At 36.0% G+C, this 20,618-nt stretch overlaps 1 protein-coding gene across 2 annotated transcripts in view; it reads left to right on the forward strand.

Annotated features, from left to right (window-relative positions):
* Positions 1-20,618, forward strand: part of SLC39A10 (solute carrier family 39 member 10) — a 39,160-nt gene that overhangs the window by 4,059 nt on the left and 14,483 nt on the right. For both annotated transcript variants that reach the window (XM_065840910.2, XM_065840908.2), the window contains exons 2-4: positions 12,613-13,659; positions 14,749-14,950; positions 20,313-20,482. In XM_065840910.2, coding sequence (XP_065696982.1) covers positions 12,622-13,659; positions 14,749-14,950; positions 20,313-20,482 — 1,410 coding nt within the window. In that variant the 5' untranslated portion in view covers positions 12,613-12,621. The remainder of the gene's footprint in view (positions 1-12,612; positions 13,660-14,748; positions 14,951-20,312; positions 20,483-20,618) is intronic.

Genomic DNA, 20,618 nt, shown 5'->3' on the forward strand with positions numbered 1-20,618 from the left:
CTGTTACTGCTGCTCTGTGAAGATGAACAGAGTAAGAAATATTCCTGAAGAGATCTTGATAATTGGAAAAATGAACCTAGCGATCTGTGGATAAGTTTGCTTATCAGAAATTTTTGGCAGTGAAATTTAATAAAATTAAACTCCAGGTTTGTTTGTTTATGCATTTTGTTTGGTTGTGGTTTTTGGTTGGTTGGTTTTGGTTTTCTTTGAAGAACAGTCCTAAGAGAAATCTTGTTTTCACTTGTGAGGAATATATCTGTAGTCTTATGATGAAGTTTGCTATAGAAACCTTCTCCTCTTCTTCCGTGTTGACAGTCATATAATCTTGATATTAAAGTACCAAATACGTACAACATGGGGAATACTAATTACAGAGGACTTAACAGTTCACAAACTATAGAGCTCTAAGAGGTATAGAAAATTGTATTCTGTAAGCATTTGAGTTAGCGCTTAAGTGACAAAGAGACACACATAATACTGGAAGTTAATGAACAACTATGATCATGTCTGAAACTCATTAATCAAATTAAGTCGTGTAAAAGTATTCCTGTGGTTAGTCTTTTTGTAAGACAAAATGCATATGTGAGATAAAAAGCTCTTCAGGAAGGAAGTTTTATATGCAAGATTGCGGGATTTGCATAAAATTACAAACTCCTCCACAGAGACTTTTTACAGTGTTTCTACACGTAGGTTATAAACACATTAGAAATAGTTTCGAATCACAGCTTCTAGCAAATGCCACTATAATAAAAAGTGAATTGCAGGTAGGTGCTGTTGTACAGTTTACATATAAAGATACGATATCTCAAGATTACCTGACTTGTACTGCATTCATAAACTGATCTTTCTGCATATTTATTACAGCAGCATTTTTATTAACTGCAGTGTGATGATTATTAATGCAGAAAAATAATACCTTTAATTCTGAAGCATAACTGTAAATGATAATTGATTGGTGATTGGAGCTCTATAGATAGTTCCTCTTTTAACCAAGCTAATTGCTGATGGTAGTGTGCAGCCATACTTAGGTTGGAGTATCAAAGCAAAACAAAAGAAAGATGTATGTAGTCTCCAAGTAAATCTCATCAAAAAGGTATCACTCAATGTGAATCTTGACATGGATTTTTTGTGTTAATGTTTATATCTCTGTTAATATTGATTTGCAATTTAAGTAGGCCCGAGTAGCACTGTATTCCAGGATGACTGGTCCTAAGGTTCACGGTAGTAACTTGTATGTCATTTGTACCACTGAAAGTTGAGTTTAACTCACCTTGCAAAATAATTAATTAGCACAACCAAGTATTTCCTAGAAGAGGAAATACGGAGCAGGTATGCATCTAAGTCTGACTAAGACTTATTTTGCGACTGTAGGCACTACTTCATTCATATCATACACACAGCAGGACAGAAGAGCTTCTTTACCATCAAATGGAATATCATACTCCGTGGTTTAACTGATGATTGTATTACTTCTCAAGGCTCTGGGCAGTTTCTGTACTCCAGTCCTGCAAAGAAAGACCTTTTTTTTGTCAGGGCTCCACCTCCTTGAGAAGTACTTTCACTCCATGAAATGCAAAGCTTATCATTTAGGCCATATTTATTAGCTAGTTTTGTTTGCATAATATAGAGCGTTTGATTTATTCCTGACCTGAATGTCTGCCTATAGAGGACAATACCTCAGCCTAGAAGTGCAATTCTAAATTGTACTGGCTTACATTAGAACTTAAGAAATAATGCTGCTTGGCTACAATCCAAATGAAGTGGTAGCCTTGCACTGCTACATTCTTATGCTAAAAATAAAATAGTCTCATTTATCTGATGTTTGATACGATACATAAAAAGGATAGACTTCCCATCATTCCTGTTCTGAACTGCCTATTGAGGCAGTTGTCTAGCAGAGGCATTGTATTATATTAGTAGTGCTTGACCTGTCCAGTTGCCTTCAGTGTCATATATATATATAGTAGCTGCAGCAGTATATATACAACATTTATGTTTTTTATTGTAAATAGATAATTTCTTAATGCTTGTAGGATATCCTGGATTTTTATTTAATTGTCATGTTATGGAAGAAAAACAGCCTAAATTCCCTCGGATGCTAAAACTTATTTTTTACAGTTATTTTTTTTGTACAACACTTAAGAGATTGAGTTTTGTAAAACATGCAGTGTAAATTTATGCATCTGTATCTTGCAGAGTAACGTACAGAGTCCCAGCAGAACTTAATTTTTACTGGCTGGGTAAAAATTCTCATGCTGGCTTTAGCTAACAATATATGTACAATAGTAGGGAGAGAAGTGAGTGTTTTATGCTGACTCTTAATAGATTAGGGTGAGATGCTTTAATAAGAAGGCAGCAAATATAGCAAATTATTATTACTCCTGTCTTCTTTGTATCAAGCTTTGTGGTTCAAATTAATTACAGTAAACAGTTATGCTACATGATGTAAAAATACTTTCACTGTCTTTGAAGACTAAGTCTAGTACTCCCTACAGAAACTGCTGTTTTGTCAGTGCTAAGTGGCTGCATTTGTCTAATGAAAGAGTGAATTATTATGGTGCTTTTTAGCCTTTGATGCATAAGAACACCTCTCATCGTTTAATTGTGGTATAGTTTAAGCCAAGAACCCCTTAAAATGTATGGATTTTTGTTTGTTTTGGTTTTGTGTGTGTGTGTTGTTTAGGCTATGGACAAATTGGAATGGTATATTGGAATAAGACAGTGTACTGTTGTTGAGTTCTTAAAATAGTAATAAAATTGAAAAATGTAAATTGTCACTTAAGGGAAAGTTCTGAGAGTTCCTACGATTAAATTAATTTACTGGAATTTTTTCTTTTACTGTAGCTTAATTGCTAACAATGAATTCAGAATGTGGACATGAAAGGTGAAGGATTGATTACATTTTATAAACAAAATATTCTCTAAGGGTAATATTGAAAGGAGTACATCGTTCTTCAAATAAAGTGAATGTGTTTTAACTATGGAAAAATAAATTTCTGATTTTTTTTCCTATATCTTACCAAAAATGTTGCGCAGTTGTTCCAAGCAGTGATTGAATCACAGTGAAATACTGAAATGATACCTCATGTGCTCCGCTCATGTCTATTCTGTACACACAGTTATGGTTTGCTTTGGTTTTACTTTTCTTGACAATAAGCAAAGTGTGATCCTTTACATTTCTACCTTGCAGTCCTGTTACCAGTAACGTACTTTTATATTAGAAAGTACATGTAGTTTAATCAGAAATTTATAAGTACTGAACTTAGCTTATCAGACAGGAAAATATTGTTTAGTGGTTTTGCTTATTGTGCTTTGCTTTGAGGATGCTGGACAAAGATAAGATACATTGTTAGCCTTGCCAAATTTCTAAAAAAAAAAGGTATATCAACCTTTTTTTATTCAGGCATCAGGTTACGAGATTTCCCCCTACACTGAAGACTTCTGTGACTGGGGACTGTTGTATGGCATTAGCTAGATGTGGATGCCAAATACTGGTCTCAGTATTAAAGTATTTCAACTTTGTAACCTGGCAATGAGGTGGCTTGCTAGGAGACAGCATGTTATTCTGTTGACTAGATATCATAACAACTTAAATGACTATGAAGAAGATCAAGAGTCACAAGAAACTGTTGTGCATCTAGAAATAAGAAAAGTAAAGCCTCAGACTCTTTTGCCAGCACATAAATGTTTATGTATCTTAAACTGTGGTTAACTGGAATCAAAAGTTTGTTCTTGGGATTGAACTCCCATACTGTTTATGCTTAATGATATTTTAAACCGTGCTGGTTTATATGTTAAAAGTAAAATACATTTGGAGGTGTAGATGGACTGTGACTGTCTTGATTCTTAAGTGGTTCTTCCAGTAGATTTTAATTACGCTGATGTGTGTCAGTTTACCCCAGTGGTTTAAGCCATGTTATACCACAAGTCTGTTAATTAGTCAATCATGGAATTTGGAATACAGCAATTTTAATTTGGCTTCATTTTGTAGAAAAGTTGTGCAACCCTGACAACATATGCATTTACTTTGGATAGCTTTAATAGGGTAGCAGTCAAGTATTTTGTGATGTGACTGATGTGCTCAGCAGACTCTGGAAGCGGGTGGTGTACTGTCAATTACAGTAGCAAAAGGAAAGGCAGGGAGGAAGGATATTTTTAACAGAAAATAGTGACTCATGGAATAAAAAAGTGTTTGTTAGAGAAACTCATGTTTACATCTGTGAACCTTAAATATTTTTGAAGTTGAACCTGTGAAATAATGGTCACAAGTATTGATCCTTTGATTTTAGAGGTAGAGTCCAGTTTTCATTTGTTTTCAGCCTTCAGTGGCAAAGAGCATAAAACGTCTTTCACAGAGGAATTTGATAACCCATGATTTCAGTGGTAGGCTGCCACACCATTTCTGTTTGTCAAAAAGATAAAAACTACAAATATTTTACACCACCTTTCCGGGAGTGTGCTTCTTGATTAGTTGGGATGCTCTTGTTCCTCCAAAATACTGACTTTGCTTCGAGGTATGCTTACTAGTTACTTGTGTTAAAGGTTAGAGGCAGCAAGGAGTGCTTTTTTCCTTTTTTTTTTCCTTTCAGTTTTTTTTTTTCTTTTTGTACCATATTCTGACAGTAGAAATCATTTTAAATTTTAATATTGGAAAAATCACAAGAAGCTTGTTGACTTGCTTATTAATGGACATTGACAGGTTTCATGTAACTGGGCGGATGTATCAAATTAGTGGGTTTCAGTCTCACATTCCATAGTATCTGTCCTTGTTCCTCTGTGAATGTACCACACTTGAAATGTGGTGGACACAGGGAAGTAAAGATATTTTTAAGATTTCGTTCAGTTTTAGCCCATCAGTATTTTTAATTAGATTGGCTAAGAAGACATCTCTGCTTGCATTTTAGATTAAGACTCTAGGAATTCTCCTTCCTTTCCTGTTTTCTGTCTCTAATCTTGCAGTAAGAGTAATATTGGATATTGAATACTACATTTTTCATTCATTTGCTTTGAAGATCTGTCCCTTCAAAGTTTCCTTAATACTTTGCTAAGAAAGATTAGTAGTTAATTGTGGGTGATTTTTGAAGTCAATCAGTATTTGTATCTATTTGAATGGTTGCCTTGATCATCCCACAGATGGGTAGCCATGTAGATCTTTAAGAATAATCTTGGCTGAAATAAATCAGAGCTAGGCAATGTTATGACTTCTGTTGAGGTCTTACTTTGAATGTGATAGAAATTACACATTTTTTGGTTCAGCTGGGCATTTTATTCATGGATCTTCTTGTTGAAATACACAGGACTATTTTATATCACAGGTCAGACTGGTTAAGGTGCTACTTCTGAATCTGCCAAGATGTCTTTACAAACACTTTTGTCTCCCACGATTACTGATGAAGGACAGCTTTGGGAACTCACTAACTCCAGGTGTGAGGGCTTCCTAACTGTCGTCTCCCAGGTTTCCTTCACACTCATAGGAAAAGGATCTGTTCTAAGAAGCGTAGTAGTTCTCCTGGTTTGTACTCAACAGAATGAATTTGCTAAGAAGAATTTGGACGGTGTGTTGACAGAGGGCCTTATGAAAAGTCTATGACAGTGGTTCATTAATTAAATCTTCTATTTAAAACTACAGATTTGAATCAATTGTGTATGTTGTCAAGTCAAAAATTTGCAGCCTCTCAATTCTAGAAGTGGACTTTAGCTGCCAGGCACTAATTTGGCATAGCGTGTGTAAAAGAAACATGCCTTACTCACATAATTCCTCTTTGGATTGTAGCTGTGATATGCATTTAATGCCTTTTAATGTACTGCAAGTATTTTAACATAGCGCAAGGATGAAATAGGTATAGTGGTCTAAATAATAGGAAGAATAAAAAATACTGCAGCTGTTTTAACACTTTATTGCAAACAGTATTCTGTGTTGACAGGAAAGTTGGAGAAATCATTCTTAAGTGGCTTTCAATAGGAAATTTGTCCCTTGCTGTTTTTTCAGTGTTATTTGACTACATTCTGAGGTAGCCGATTGTTTTAGTTGTTCTATAGCCAAAGTACTGTTAGGCTGCAGATCGACCAAATCTGTAAGTTGGTGTTGCCATCAGAAGCAAGGTTGCTCTTTTTTCTGTGAACTATGGTGTTTGTGCAGCTGCACAGTGAACCAGATAGGAAAAGTAATCTGTCTTGAAAATAATCTTTTTTTTTACTTCTTTTTTTAGGCTGTTTTTCAGCAGAATCTAGTTGTACAGCTGCACATTGAACAGGTCAGCAAACAAATGAGCTTGTGTACAAAAATGGTTTTGTAGGAATGGAAATGAATGAATGAAGCTGTGGGGGAGGGCAGGACTGCTGCTTTAAATGAAACACCATCTTAAAATATTTGTTGAACTTCAGCCTTAGTTCTAACAAGAACATTTGTTACTTCCTGTAGAAAAATAAAATCTTAAAATGCAGGTGTGACTCATTCATCTTTTGAAGTATTTCAGTCTTGCAAGCACTGGTATCTTAACGGGACTTAGCTGAACCATAGAATATTGTCACAAAATCAGACCAGCTCCATTATAAATTCTGTGCATTAATATGTACTTATGGACTAGATACAGTTTACATATGAGAGACTGAAAATTAATTCTTGGTAAGCAGAACTAATATTTATAGAACTTCCAACTTTTGTTTTTGCATTCTTCTGAGCTCTTACAAGGATCATGTACTCAGCAATTTCTTACAAATAACTGTCCTTTTGAAGAAGTCTGTCCAGTTTTTTCCGTTCAAAATAAAATAAATGCCCCTTTTTGGATAACTGAGCTAGTAGATGACTAATGTTTGGGATAATTTTCTAGTATGTTTGGGATTTGGCATTTCAAATACCTCACATTTCAGATTTTTAAAAAGCTTCTGTGGTGTGTTCAGTTATGTATAAATGCTTTCTGTGCTATTTCTTATCTGGTATTAACTTAGCAAATATGGCTTGGATCAATTAGTTAATGGTCTGTTCTTACAAAGTGCCCCTCCTACTGGGCTGTAGATTTTTCAAATGAATGAGTTTTACTTAAATCCACAAACCTGTTTTACTGAAATTGAAGAGGGACGAAAATACAGGAGATGGGTGAGAACTAAAATTAGAAATCGTTAATTATAACTTTAGATCTATAGCATATTTTCCTATTTGTATATCCAGAAGCTAATGTCATCTTAAGACTGATAAAACAGAATGAGATTATTATTTAGTTGTTATGACTTTCTTAAAATGTCTTTCAGTAACAGCAATATATTAATTTCATATTAATAGAGGTTTTAAAAATCATTTATCTTAAAAATGTGTGCTCTTTTAATAGGACTTCATATTCTGACATTTGTTAGGAAATAAAGAGTAGGTTCATTTGGATTTTCAAATTCCAGCCTGTTTTTGAACTGAATATGAGCATGAAATATTGCACACTTTCTGGAGTGAAAGTGGTGGGGGCTACAGGCATCTCTCCTGCATGTATGTTGGAGTAAATACCTGCAATATAAGAAAGAATTTTAGTTTTCAGGGATTTTAAGACGGACTGTCTTTGTGTGATCAGTGGCTTTATTTCAATAAACACTTCTCTCTTCTCTAAAAAAAGGCAATTTCTCATAGAGTTATTCTGAGTAGTTCTTGGTAGAAATGAATTACGTAGGTGCTTCTTTTCTTGGTACTGAACAGATAATATCTTTGGTAAGAATATTGCTTTGTCTTTATTTCTGATGCTTTTTGTCTTTTTCATTTCTCTCTTAGCTGAAGAATGTGTTTGGTATTTGGTGTGGAACTTCGGGTTGTGCATGAAGTCTTGGCTAAGGCACTTTAGTCATTGTGGCATTCAAGCTGAGTACTTAGACGAGTCAAAGATATTTCTCAAAGATCTGTTCTCCAGATAGAAAAAATAAGGCAGAACATCATTCAGAGAAAGCAAGGAAAGAAAGTTGAACAAAAAGGGACAGTAACTAAAATAACTTGGGAAGGAGCGTGGGAAGGGGAGAAATCTAGTACATTTATGTTACAAATATTTCAGATTATGAAAATTGTTGGGAGAAGACAGGAAAAAGGCTGGGGGTAAGAAAGTGTGGCACCTCAAATAGTCTACTAACATGGTAGATGTGACTTTCAATTGAGTTTCAATTTTGTATGACCACATTATTTGAATCAATGTTTGTTGTTTTAAGTAAAGCCTAACTATCAAACTAGTTTTCTAGTTTCAGTGAAACAGTTGGTGATAAAGAAACAAAAATGTCCCCCAAAATCATGTTCATATCATGAGGCTTTAAATGAAGTCTTGTCAAAAATAAACTGCTATAAAAGAACAACAGTTGAAATAGTAGGCACTGTGGAGAATTTTCAGGAATCCAGGGGAAATTGAATGAAAAAGGTTGTAAAAAAATGCCAACTTTCATCAGAGATGCATTTAGTTTAGTAGATGAAAGGCCATAGGCAGACAGTGGTTTAGCATAAAGATTGTGAGTTTTCCTAGCAGAAAAGAGAACTCTGGTGTACTGCTCAGGTATTTTGACCTCAACTCTCTGATTTAAAACCTGTGTGTGTGGATATGCCATCGCACCGTGTTTGGTATGAACGATTTGCTGGCATTGAGGAGCAAGGAGGGGAGGGGATGGGATGGGGTGCATTTGGCAGCCCTGTGTGCATTTTCTGAGATGTCAGCTGGTGTGGCAGAACTATTTATCTTCTGCATTGTAAATGTTCACCATTTTTCTGCATTCTGAGTCAGGGAGGCAGGATGGAATCCGTTGAGTGAATAAAATAATGCAATGGCTAGCAGCAATAATAGGCAGAATCTTTTTCAACTTTCGTGTAGCCTTTTCCTCAGGCTGCCCTTCCATGTACTTTTGAAGATATTCAAGAGTCTTAATGTTCTTGTATTGAGATCAACTATATACAATTCTGTACCACTGAAATGTGTAGAATTTGGACTTAAGCTTTCCAGTATTTTGCATGTGCAAATGCTGCCTGACAGCTTGAACATAACAGCTATTTAATTGCCTAGAGAATAATGAAGTTTGTTTAAAAAGAAACTACTCGTAATACTTGTTCTGTTTGAGACTTCTTATGATGTGTACATTTGTTTTGTAAGCACCTTTGTTCTGTAACGAGAATTACAGTAGAAGATACAGCAGATTATATAAGATTAAAAATACTGTGCTACGGTTATTACTATTTTAATTGAAAATAGTGAAACATCTAATTGATTTTGAAATCAGTCTGATAATGTTCACCTCTTGTATTTCATCAATGAATCATGATCAGAGGGTTACAAATGATTTTAACTGTTAGGGCATGGAGGAAAGGTACCATTCAAAGCCGAACACCACAATTAGGGATGCATGACTGAAGTTTTAAAGTAATGTATTAGTAGCATTGTATGAGACAATCACATGAAAAAGATCATGAGGTTGTGAAAAGGATTATGAACATGCTTTAGTCCTGAATTTCCTGGTAGAGATATTTTAGTCTGGATTGTGTTTGTTTAAATAATAATTATTTGACTTTGCTTATTCTGGTTATGTTACCATTATGAACAAAGGGGGAGAAAAGGTGTCTTATCTAAAAAAAACCAGTAGTATCCTTTGGGAAACTGCATTTTACTTGAACTTGAGGTGCTGTTTTCAGTACAGAGAAACTGAAGTTAAAAAGATACTGAACAATTTGCTAGATCATTACAGTATATACTGCATGTACCCACCTGCTGCTGCCGTCTTCTGTGCCAACATGGAGAAGTTCATCTTTCTCCCAGGGCTTTCATTTGCCTTGCATGTACCTTCACTGCTTATTCCAGATCCAAAATCTGCTCTTCACATTAGGCAACATTTGACTTTGTAAATCCTCAGTTGATGAAAACCAGCATATTCCTTTAGAAATGTGGAGCTCTGTTGCTCTGTCCACAGCCATACTCCTGATCCAGTACCTTTACTTACTGCCAGAATGTTTCTGCTGCCTGGGATGATGTAAGTCACAGAGCCCAGGTTCTCGGCCTGTGTGAGAAGTAGCATATGTTCTTTATCTAAAGGTTATGGAATGAGTTTCCAGACAATCGTACGATCTGAGGGTTGACTCAGTCCAGTGACTCTCGAATAAAGATTTGCAAACTGTTTCTTTTTGCTCCACCGGTAACAACTCTGTACTTACTGTTTCCTCAAAGGAGAATGGAAGAAGCTTCTGGAAGGTGCTTTGAGGTGCTTTTAATGTTTCTGTACTAATCCCAGTGAAGAACATTAAGGTTGCCATAAATAGAGTCCATGAGTGAAAAAGTCTATATGAAAATAACATCTCAGTAAATTTTGGGGATTAACTCATCCTACTAAATTACCTGCAAGGTTTGTTACAGCCCTTAAATCGGTAACTGGGATGTAGGTGATTGAACTGGAGATCAACTATGGTCATTGCAGAGTGATGACAAAACAGTTGTGTACAAAAATAAAACACTGTGTACAACGATTACCCATTGACTTATCTGATATCCCTGGAACCAATTTTGATGCAGATGCCTCTGTTTGACAGATATTCTTCTGATCTTACATTTGTAACTGGGTCAGTAGTTCTATCTTTTGGGGTTTTTTTAATCTTGCATGTGTTTGAAGCTCCAGTGAAAAGTGAATTTCCATGTTTTGTGTTTGTAGAGGTTAACAGGAAAACTTTTCTCCAGTCTTCTGTGTTTGCTATTTTGTTTGCTATATAAAGACATTAAAAGGTAACCCTTTTTTAACTCTGATTCGTTTTCCATGTCAACCTGTTGCAAGTATAGGAATGTCCATGAGATTTTTTTTTTTCTTTGGGTGCACTAATATGGTTGTAAGTGCTTAAGAGCAAAACATCAGTCTAATATTTTGGGAAATTAAAATGGGCTTTAAGTGTTTGTGCTTTGCTGCAAAGCACTTTCCTCACCACTTTTCACGAAGCACCTTTCGAAAGAACAACCCCAGCTACCATCTCTTTGCTGAAAGTCAGTAGCACTGAGGATGTGTTGATCAGGTCGCTTGTGTCTTTGTGAATGTAGGGCCAGTTGCAGCTCTACTCAAGGTGCACGTGAAGACTTAAATCTGCTTGCAGTGTAAGAAGAAATTAAAGTGTATGTGACCTGTTTTCCTGTGACTTTACGTCCTCGCGGATGCCACGGTGTTTTGAGAGCATCTGAGTGTACAAAAAGTGGGATGGATGCAGTTCTGTCCTTATCCGCCTCTGAGCTCTCAGTTACTTCTCAGTCATATTGTAAATTCAGGTAGTTATGTGTAAAAGCCCTACTCCTGTGCTTACTGACTTTGTCTATTTTAATCAGCTCTGTTAAGCTGTTCAAAATAGTTATTCAGCTGTTTAAAGTTCCATGCTGCTTTCTTGTCTGCTACTTTGGTGATCAGAGGGCTTGATGTATCTAGCAGAGGGCTACATGTATTTAGCAGAACCATGATAAATGTTACACACTTTATTTGGCTTGGTACCGAGTAGAACAAATTAAGTGTTGCTAGAAAACCCTGGCAGTGTTTAAATTATTATTATTTTTTTTAAAAACATATATGATAGAGGTTATTCTATACCTAAAATAAATCTCTGTAAAATAGAAGTCGTGAAATACAGCTCTCGACTTATCTTTAGCTTTCTAGTTTGATAACATTTTTACATAAACTTGGACTTTTTTCTTAAAAGGTTCTTTTATACTAATGATTCCAGTTTTATATATATATATATATTTTTTTTTTTTTTGCTGGCAGATGTAAGCAAAATAAAGCTGGCGTATTTTGTAAAATAGTGAAGTGTTTTCAACTCTGAACACAAAGTAGACTCTGCAGTGTCCTTTTCATTACCTGATATTGAATAGTTTCTTACATTTAGAAAACCATGTTGTCTAGGTGATATAATTTCTGTAAATCAGCACTAACTACTTTGATAGTGTATCAGCATTAACAGTATTTTTCAAGTTGCATAAACAGACATTTTGCATATAACCTTATTTTAAAATTAATGTCCATGCAGATCTTTGAAATTGGTAAGCTCATCTAAGTAAAAAATACTAAAAATATGAACATCTAAGCAATACATTGAAGTTGGTTAATGATGACAACTAATTTTTAAACCACTAGTTACCACTCAAAATAGGGACTTTGCAGTGTGGAGGTACTTTAGCAGCACATAAGAACAAATGTTGTGTGGGTTTTTGACTTTTATCTGCCTGACAACCTCATAAATAAGAAAATATAGTATTTTTAAAAATAATTCTATTCTTTTGCAGCTTGTGTTTTAACGACATTTTCAATATTATGGGCTATCATAAGCATAGATGTCTCTGAAAACATACACAAAAAATGCTCAGTTTTGACTGACTGTAAATGCTGATCTTTTTCTTGTAACTACCTCCTGTAAGTACGGTATGTAAGACTGCATCTCTAAAATACACAGACTCCATCTTACTGTTGGATAATAAAAGTATATTAATACAATTTCTGCAGTAAAAATACCATAATTGTTATCCTGTTAACACCAATTTTTAAAAAGATTTGAGAGTCACTTAGTTGGTACAAGTACCAGACTGAAGCTCATGTGGTACCAATGTTGAGGTTGTTTTTACACCTAAGTGCTTCCCCTTGTGTTTCTTGTAGGAAACAGAGATGAAGGTACACATGCACACAAAATTTTGCATCATTTGCTTGCTGACATTTATCTTTCATCAGTGCAATCATTGCCATGAAGATGGACATGACCATGGTCCTCATGAGGAACGTGTACACTACCATAATGACTATCAGATCTCAAATGCATCCTACTTCCATAACGGAGGAACAGAATCTGTGCCGAGTAAATTTTCAACGTTGGAAGCTGAAAATGAACAAAAACACTACATTGAAAAGATTTTTGATCGTTATGGTGAAAATGGAAGATTATCTTTTTTTGGCCTGGAAAAACTGTTAATAAGCCTTGGTTTAGGAGAGGTAAAAGTAGTGATGATAAATCATGATGATATTGGCCATGATCATGTTTCTCACTTATACGCTTTAGAAATACAGGAAGGAAAGCATACTCACTCGCATAACCATCCTCATAGCCATGCAGGTCCAGAAAACCAAACCACGACTGGTATGGCTGCAAAGAAAAACCATAAATGTGAACCCGAGAGAGATGCAGTAGTGCCATCAGTAAAAGATGATGGCAAACACATTCGTGACCAGAGTCGCCATCACCATCATCGCCACCCTCGTCTACATCATCATGACCATAATGGTACACATCATTCTCCTGATGATTCAGTTGGTCATAGTGAACATGAAGAACAGAACCATGAGCCTTCAACAGAGACAAACACAACTCAGAATCAGCCAGAAAGAAAACAACGGAAACAGAAGAAGAAGCAAAAGATCAGTGACACTTCAGAAGCTGCTGCACAGAATTATGCCCCAGATCATAATCCAGGTGATCACAATCGTGTTCATAAACATGATCATGTACATGACGCATCTCACTTGCATGGACACCATCATGAACACAGTAGTGATCGTTCTTCTAGTCATGGACATCAAGAGTCCAGTTTAGGTAATGAGGATGGACACCACCATACCAGCAAGCGAGAGGAACCTCATGTAAGAAAACACGCTATTTTTTCAACACGTAGTCGTAAGGATCATAATGAGGATGAACGTGATCGTGAAGAGGTGAGTATGAAATGGAGAACCATTAAGTTGACTTTCACTGTTGTTAGATACTAATTCAAGGTGCATACCCAGAAATAACACAGCAGCATGTCTGTGACCGTTGCATAGTACAGGTCGCTGAGTGAAAACTCTCAAGATCATGGCCACAGTTTTGAGATTAAGAGTTTTCATTTCTGTCTGTCCATCGCCCATCTTTCCTCTGAGATCTATCTTCTTGTCTATTGATCTGTATAAAGGAGATCCGTGAAGCTTGCTGAGATACCCTGCTTACAGGTGGGTTTTTTTTTCCCTTCCCAATATTCATGAATACTTCACCCTGCTCCCCTCCCCCTGCTCCCCGTGTCCCCCCCCCCGCCACTTTTGGACTTCTTTCTGATTCTAAGATCATTAACATTTTTGGAAACTGCAGAGACTCTTTCCTAAAAGAAACACCTGCATCTTTTCAATATGCTTCTAATTTCTTTGTCCTGAGAGACTGTGAAGCAGCATAGATGTAACTTCTGTAGCACCGTGCTCAGTGTAAGCTACTCCATTTCTCCCTTCAGCATCCATTATTCCTGCCAGGACCATAAATACACTTTCCCTTGCCCATTACAGTTAGCTACAGAAGCAGGACATTTTGATATCATGGTTTTAAACAAGAATAGGAAAGGATGGGAGTCAGTGCCACATTTGAGGTTTTAAACTGAATTAAAAAATGAAACTCCAAACCCAAAAGGTTGGTAGATAAGGAAAAGTGTTAGAAAACCTGTTTTGGATTTGTGTCCTACTCCTTTCCTGTTGCTCACTCTTCAGTGCTTATACTGTGTAATGGTAAAGAATATGGAAACTCATATTCATTGATATTTATCAAAAATGACTTAGGTGTTTGGAGTCTCTGAGTTTGTAGTGCAGATATTTTTACTCTTTCTTTCCCCTTGTAAACCACTTAGATCAGCTTAGACATGTTTTAGCTCTGGTGGAATGTTGTGGGCCAGAGTTTATACTTTCTGTTTGTGTTCTTGAATCATATGCTAAATTTTCCATAACTGTAGTTTTTAATGAGATAGTTGCTTTCATATTTGATTTGTTTGTACAATTTGCTTGCAGTGTCTAAATGTTACCCAGCTGCTACGGCACTATGGTCTGGAAACCGGCTCTCCAATATCTCCTGAATTGTTCATATACATGTGTCCTGCTTTGCTATACCAGATCGAGAGAAGGCTTTGTATTGTACATTATGATGAGCTTGAAGATTTTATGAAAAGTAAAAATTCATCAGTTGAGCATAATGATAAAACAGGTGCATCAGGTAGGTGTGCAACATCCAAAGCCTATAAAAGTATTTTGCATTGTAAATATTAACTTCAAAGTTTGAAATGTCATATAACTTAGCATTGACTATGGAGTAAACAAATAGTTTAAATTTAACATATTCATTAGAAGAAATCTGAGACGGCATGCTCCTTTAAGTCAGGAGACAGCATCCTGTTTGGTGGTATAACAGCTTCTTTGAAGTCACCTTGGCTCACGGGGGCATACTTACCTTTCTTGTACCTTTTTATCCTTTTTCATAAATTTCACTTCTTATTTTGTTTGCTTATTTTTATTGATTTTCTTGTTTTCTATCGTTGAGGCCTGATGTCCTATCGTTGGGCATATGGCTCGGGCATTTTGGCCTGGCTTCTTCACACATATCTTTAGAAGTTGGACTCTTGTAGTAGGAACATAGGCAAGGTACAGAATCTTTGGAGACAGAAGGACCTCTAGGGATGAGTAAGTGCACACAGAGTTTGGATTATTTCCATCACGTAAAATGTCTTTTTCTCTTAGTGTGACTGAGGTGGTCCATATGTTTATCCCAAAGTTGGAAAATTTCAGTGTTACTTTGGCACAAATTTTCTTAATACATTTGACCTGGATAAATTAATTCAGGAATAGAGAAAAGCACTTTCATCACAGTTCATTCGCTGGAAAATATAATTTCAGGTGTCACCATTTTTATATTCTAGGTGTGAGGCAAATTTCTAGAATTGGCATCCAGAATTTTTTGTGATCTTAAGAAATACAAAGACTTAAGCAAGATGCAAGAGCATTTAAATTGGATTTAAGCACGATGCAAGAGCATTTAAACTGCCATTCCTGACAACAGTTCCCTTTTCTGACTTCCAATGTCAGTTATTCCATACTACTTCTCTCTTAAGCATATGAGAACTATTCAGTCAAAATCCTCTGTTGGCAGTTTTAATTTTTTTGATGTGTGTGTGCCTTGAGTAAAAATCCATATTTTGAAAATAAAAATATGGGGAATATTGATTAATCCATAGGTGCTTACTAGCATTGTTAGGCATAAAGCTTGAAGTAACTACACTTTCATAGATGTTAGTAGCTGTTGGAAAGTACACATTGCTGGTAGTCTTTCTTAACAATGCTGGAGTCATTAAAATAATTAACTTGTTGTACATAAATCTCCTACAGCAACACAGCTACTGTCTTGTTAACTGTTCCTACATTGCTGTAAAGCGAATATACTGTGTGTTTTATATGGGAGCAAATTGTTTTGTGGGGTAGCCTCACTGTAGCAAGAGTTGACCCTGCCTTATTACCGAGAGGATTTGTAGAGCAGCTCTAAGGATTTTCTGCCAATTAAAATGTTGAAACCATGTACGAAACTGTCATGTTGCACATGCTTTGAACCAGTCTAATTAGAAAGCTTCTACAGATGAGTGCTTCTTTTTAAAAGAATGCATTTTCTTTCTCTGTAATGAGTAAGGGAGTTGATGAATAACTCCGCTTGAAGAACTTTAGCATTTTGAGAGACTTAATTTGCAGAATTAGTGAAGCTTACTGTGTACTTTTAACATGTTTTATGGCATCTGAAATCCTGAGTACAAACAACGCATTTGCCAGTTAATTGTAAAAAATCGAGTTTTAATTTACTGATTTGGCTTTGAAAACAAACAGTAACCTGGAAAGCAGGTCAACTTGATTAGATTATGATAAATCATTATTTGTAAAAATTTCCTGTATTCTGCTGTATTGATGACAGTGAGACTTGAGTTGATATAATAGTAATTTTCCCTTCTTAAGTAAGAAATTGAATCACAAAATAACAGATCTTAACAGAAGTATAGGGGTTGTGGAAGATAGAGGACAAATGGCAGTCCCAGAGTAACATAACCTGCAGGTTGTAGGATTCTGCTAAAATGAAAATGTGTGCTTACCCGAGCGAATGTAAACCATTTTAGATAAAAATATTTGCCTAAGTTAGGAGGATGCAGACATTTTTAAACACCAGCTTTCTGCGGGTTTCTTTAGTTCTAATTAAAGCTTTCAAAAAAACTTAATAGACCAGTCCTGCTTCTATTAATCGCTTCTAACCCATAAGGTTTCCGATAGTTCTGATATTGCAGTTTTCTACAACAGTCATTTAACTAACCGATGACCAAAAGCTTATGAAGCCACGTTGAGTTTTCTTCCTGTAATCTGCATATAGTTCTGTAACATCTTCTAATAGAGGATTTTCAAGGGCTTATGCATAGAACCAAGCTTTTGCAGTGTACCTGTTGGAAGAGGTGGGATTTTTCTCCTTGAGGGCTCCTCAACAACTTAACTTAGAAGGAAAGGTGCACCCTACTATGAATCAAGCTAATAAAAGTGATACAGTGAGCATTTTTTCTTAAAGATGGAGATCGCTTAGAGCTGTTGATTAAAAGAACTTGAGATCCCATATATCTTATAAATCTGTCTGTGCAGATGCCTGTGTTCCTGGAACTCACCAGGAAGCCCTGGAAGGCTTTACTTCAGCAGAGCCTTTCTGTTTGCTTGTTTTCTTGTTACAGCTTGCAGGTACCTAACCGTTCTCAGACTTCCAAGGAGTCACCTTACTACACTCTTAGTCTGTTCTAATTTACGGATAGCTGTCCAAATCCAGAGTGAGGAGCTGTCTTTTGGTTGCTACCCACTGTTTGAACAGAGTTTCCTTACTGGAGAAATTGTTCAGTCACCTCCCTCTTGGTTGTTTTCCACAGAAGTACTTTATAAGCCAGTGCATAATAACTTCACCTCCTTGACCAAGCTTTATACAGTAATCCTAGGAGTGTCGTATTAATACACCAAGATCTTTTATAACTTAAGAGCTTTTGCAGTGTTCGTAATATTGCATATCAGTTCCACTTCCATAAAGTTTTAGTATTTTGAACACTACAGTTGGATGAAATCCTTCAATAAAATTTATATCAAAATTTTGTCACAAGTATTCCGTAGTAGTCATTTTTATATGAGGAGTATGTAAACATATATGTAACTCTGGAGTCATGCACAGCTTTTGAATATAATACATTTTTTTTCTTTGACTTGGTGAGAACCTTTTGCTGATAATTTTGGTGCCATATAATTTTTTAACAGTTTAAATGGAGACAGAAGGCAATGACCAAGATCTGAGAGATGCTCAGATTGCATATTCTAATTCTCATGTGCCTCATCTTAATCATCATGCCATATTTAGATACTGTATCATTCCAAAGAGTATGTAAGCTCTTCAGAGATGAGATGGATTTGCCAAATCCAGCCTATGATATATGAAACTTAAGCCAGTTCGCATAACCTCCTTTCCATTTTTTTCCACGTAAGGCTGTTGGTCATTTAACCTAGCACTTAACATCATAATGTATGTGTCCAGATTGAAGAGCCAATGTCCTGCCAGAATGTCTGTGTAATTTTTATTTGGGCTATTTGTGCATGCATGTGTGGCTCTGTATTGAATTACAAGTCCGTGTAAGCCCTTTTTTTCGGCAGAGCCTGTTAATCCAGAGCCCATAACAGAAGTGCTCTGGAGATGAGTCAAGGCTGTGTAGCAGCAGGATTTTGCTCAGCAGGGTCCTGCTTCCACCCTAGACTTACTTTTGTATTCCCATTTTCTAGCCTCTGGTTTTTAGTTCTGCTAGTTCCTTATCTGGTGGCAGTCTTTGCCTTTTCACCAGCTTTGTTTTCCTCTCTGTATCAATATACATTACGGTGTATGCTGCATACTTTCTAAAGCGTTTCCTAATCAGTTGCTCCTGGTGGATGTGCTCTTGTACCCTTTGCGTTTGAATTGGATTGTTTCCTTTTCTGCACTGTTGTGGAATGATGGCTACGGATTTTGTAAGAATGAATATACCAAAATAAAATTTAAAGCAGCAGGTGATGTAAGTTTTGCTGTTGAACCAGACCAGGCCTGCAGCAGCCACAATTTTAGTGACAAAGATCAGATCTGATCTGTAGCATTTTTGTTACAGATAGAATTCTTTGACATTTGACTGTTAAATTATAGAATTAATTAAACAGCTGCAACATATTCATTCCTTCTCTCTTCTTCTCTTTCCCTATTTCCCAGGATGTTTTCCCCACTTTATAAAAAATGAGGGGACCTTCATAGATGTAAGTGAAGTCAGATCATGCATCAAAGTATGGAAATGCTAATGATTTTAGATCAGGAGTTGTTAGCTTTTATTAAATTTGGCATACTGTGTAGACATTTTTGATTAAGAATGAAGCTGGGGAAAATAAACCTGGAAAAATCTGAAGCATTTAGGCTAAAACTTAGAAAAAAAAAAAAAATTCAGATTGAGGAAATCATGCTCATGAAAGATTTCAGCCCAAACAGTTAATGTTTGTAAATGGGAGCCCCAACTATTCCGTCTTTGGGACTGTTAACCTTTTGAGCTGTACTGCTGGAATTAAACCATTTTTCTTACTGTTCTTTGAAATTTCTGTGATAGGAAGAAACAAGAGACATGATAGAGAAGAAAGAACCCAACAGTTTTTAAGTCTTAGCATAACTGATGACTTGAAAAAGTATGAGAAAAAATACTTTCGTAGGGTGAGATGCTGACTGCAAGAGCCATGCTCCTTTGCTTATAGGATTTGTTTCTTGTGCAGTTCCTGCTGTTCCTTGTCATGTAGAAATGCACATTTTCCCTAATTAACAGGATTGAGTGTACCGTACCCCACTATCACTTTTTATTTTAATGACAATAATAGTGGTTCTCAGAAAAAATAAATACTGCTTTTTGTTGGTAGCAAGTTGCTTTCAGCTCTTCAAGCTCTTATTAAGCATTTGGTTTTTAAAGTTTTCCTCTGTCAAAGGTTGAGTCTTGCTTCTCTTAAATAAAAATATATGTTTAAAAGCACCAGGTAAAAAGAACGGTGCCTAACTGAACATGTTACTCCTAACAAGGAGGAGAAATATTGGTTCCTGTTAAATTTTGCATCAGGATTGTGTTTAAAAACAAATATTAAAGATGAGTTAGTGTTTATAGAGACCTAGTAAGTTAAGTAGCAGAGATGATTTTGTTCCAATGTGAAATCTTGTGCTTTTGTGTTTCATTAAGGGCTACAAAGCTAAGCCTGGAACTTATAATCAGGAAGAATTGTTGGGCTCTTTTTAGCCGATTTTCTTCTGATGTCTTTCGCTGTATTGTACTGTACTGTGAATAAGCATGTGTATCTTTTTGCTGTGGACTTCAGCACTGCCTTCATATTTCTCAACAGCTTTTGAATGCACAATTATACAACTTAGGTTTAAGGAAAGTCACCAGCTTCTTAAGAGATAGTTGAAAGTCATTAATCAGTATTAAAAAATTTTACAAGTGTTTTTCTGACAACTTTTCTGTATTCATTTCTCCCCACAGCCTGGTTTTGTGGTATCATCTCCATCACCGTCATTAGCCTGCTTTCCTTGCTAGGTGTGATCTTGATTCCCATCATTAACCAATGGTGCTTCAAATTTCTTCTAACTTTCTTGGTAGCTCTGGCTGTAGGAACAATGAGTGGAGATGCACTACTCCATCTGTTGCCACATGTAAGTATTGTTTCCTGCCCTTTTATTTGTAATCATAACTGCATGTAGATTTTTCGAAGAATTGTTTGACAAGTATCAACAAATAAATGTCCACTGGTGCAGATGTAGATTGACTTGTCTAGGAGGGACATCCTGA

Source organism: Patagioenas fasciata, chromosome 7 (assembly GCF_037038585.1).
Source record: "Patagioenas fasciata isolate bPatFas1 chromosome 7, bPatFas1.hap1, whole genome shotgun sequence".
Taxonomy (NCBI): Eukaryota; Metazoa; Chordata; class Aves; order Columbiformes; family Columbidae; genus Patagioenas; species Patagioenas fasciata.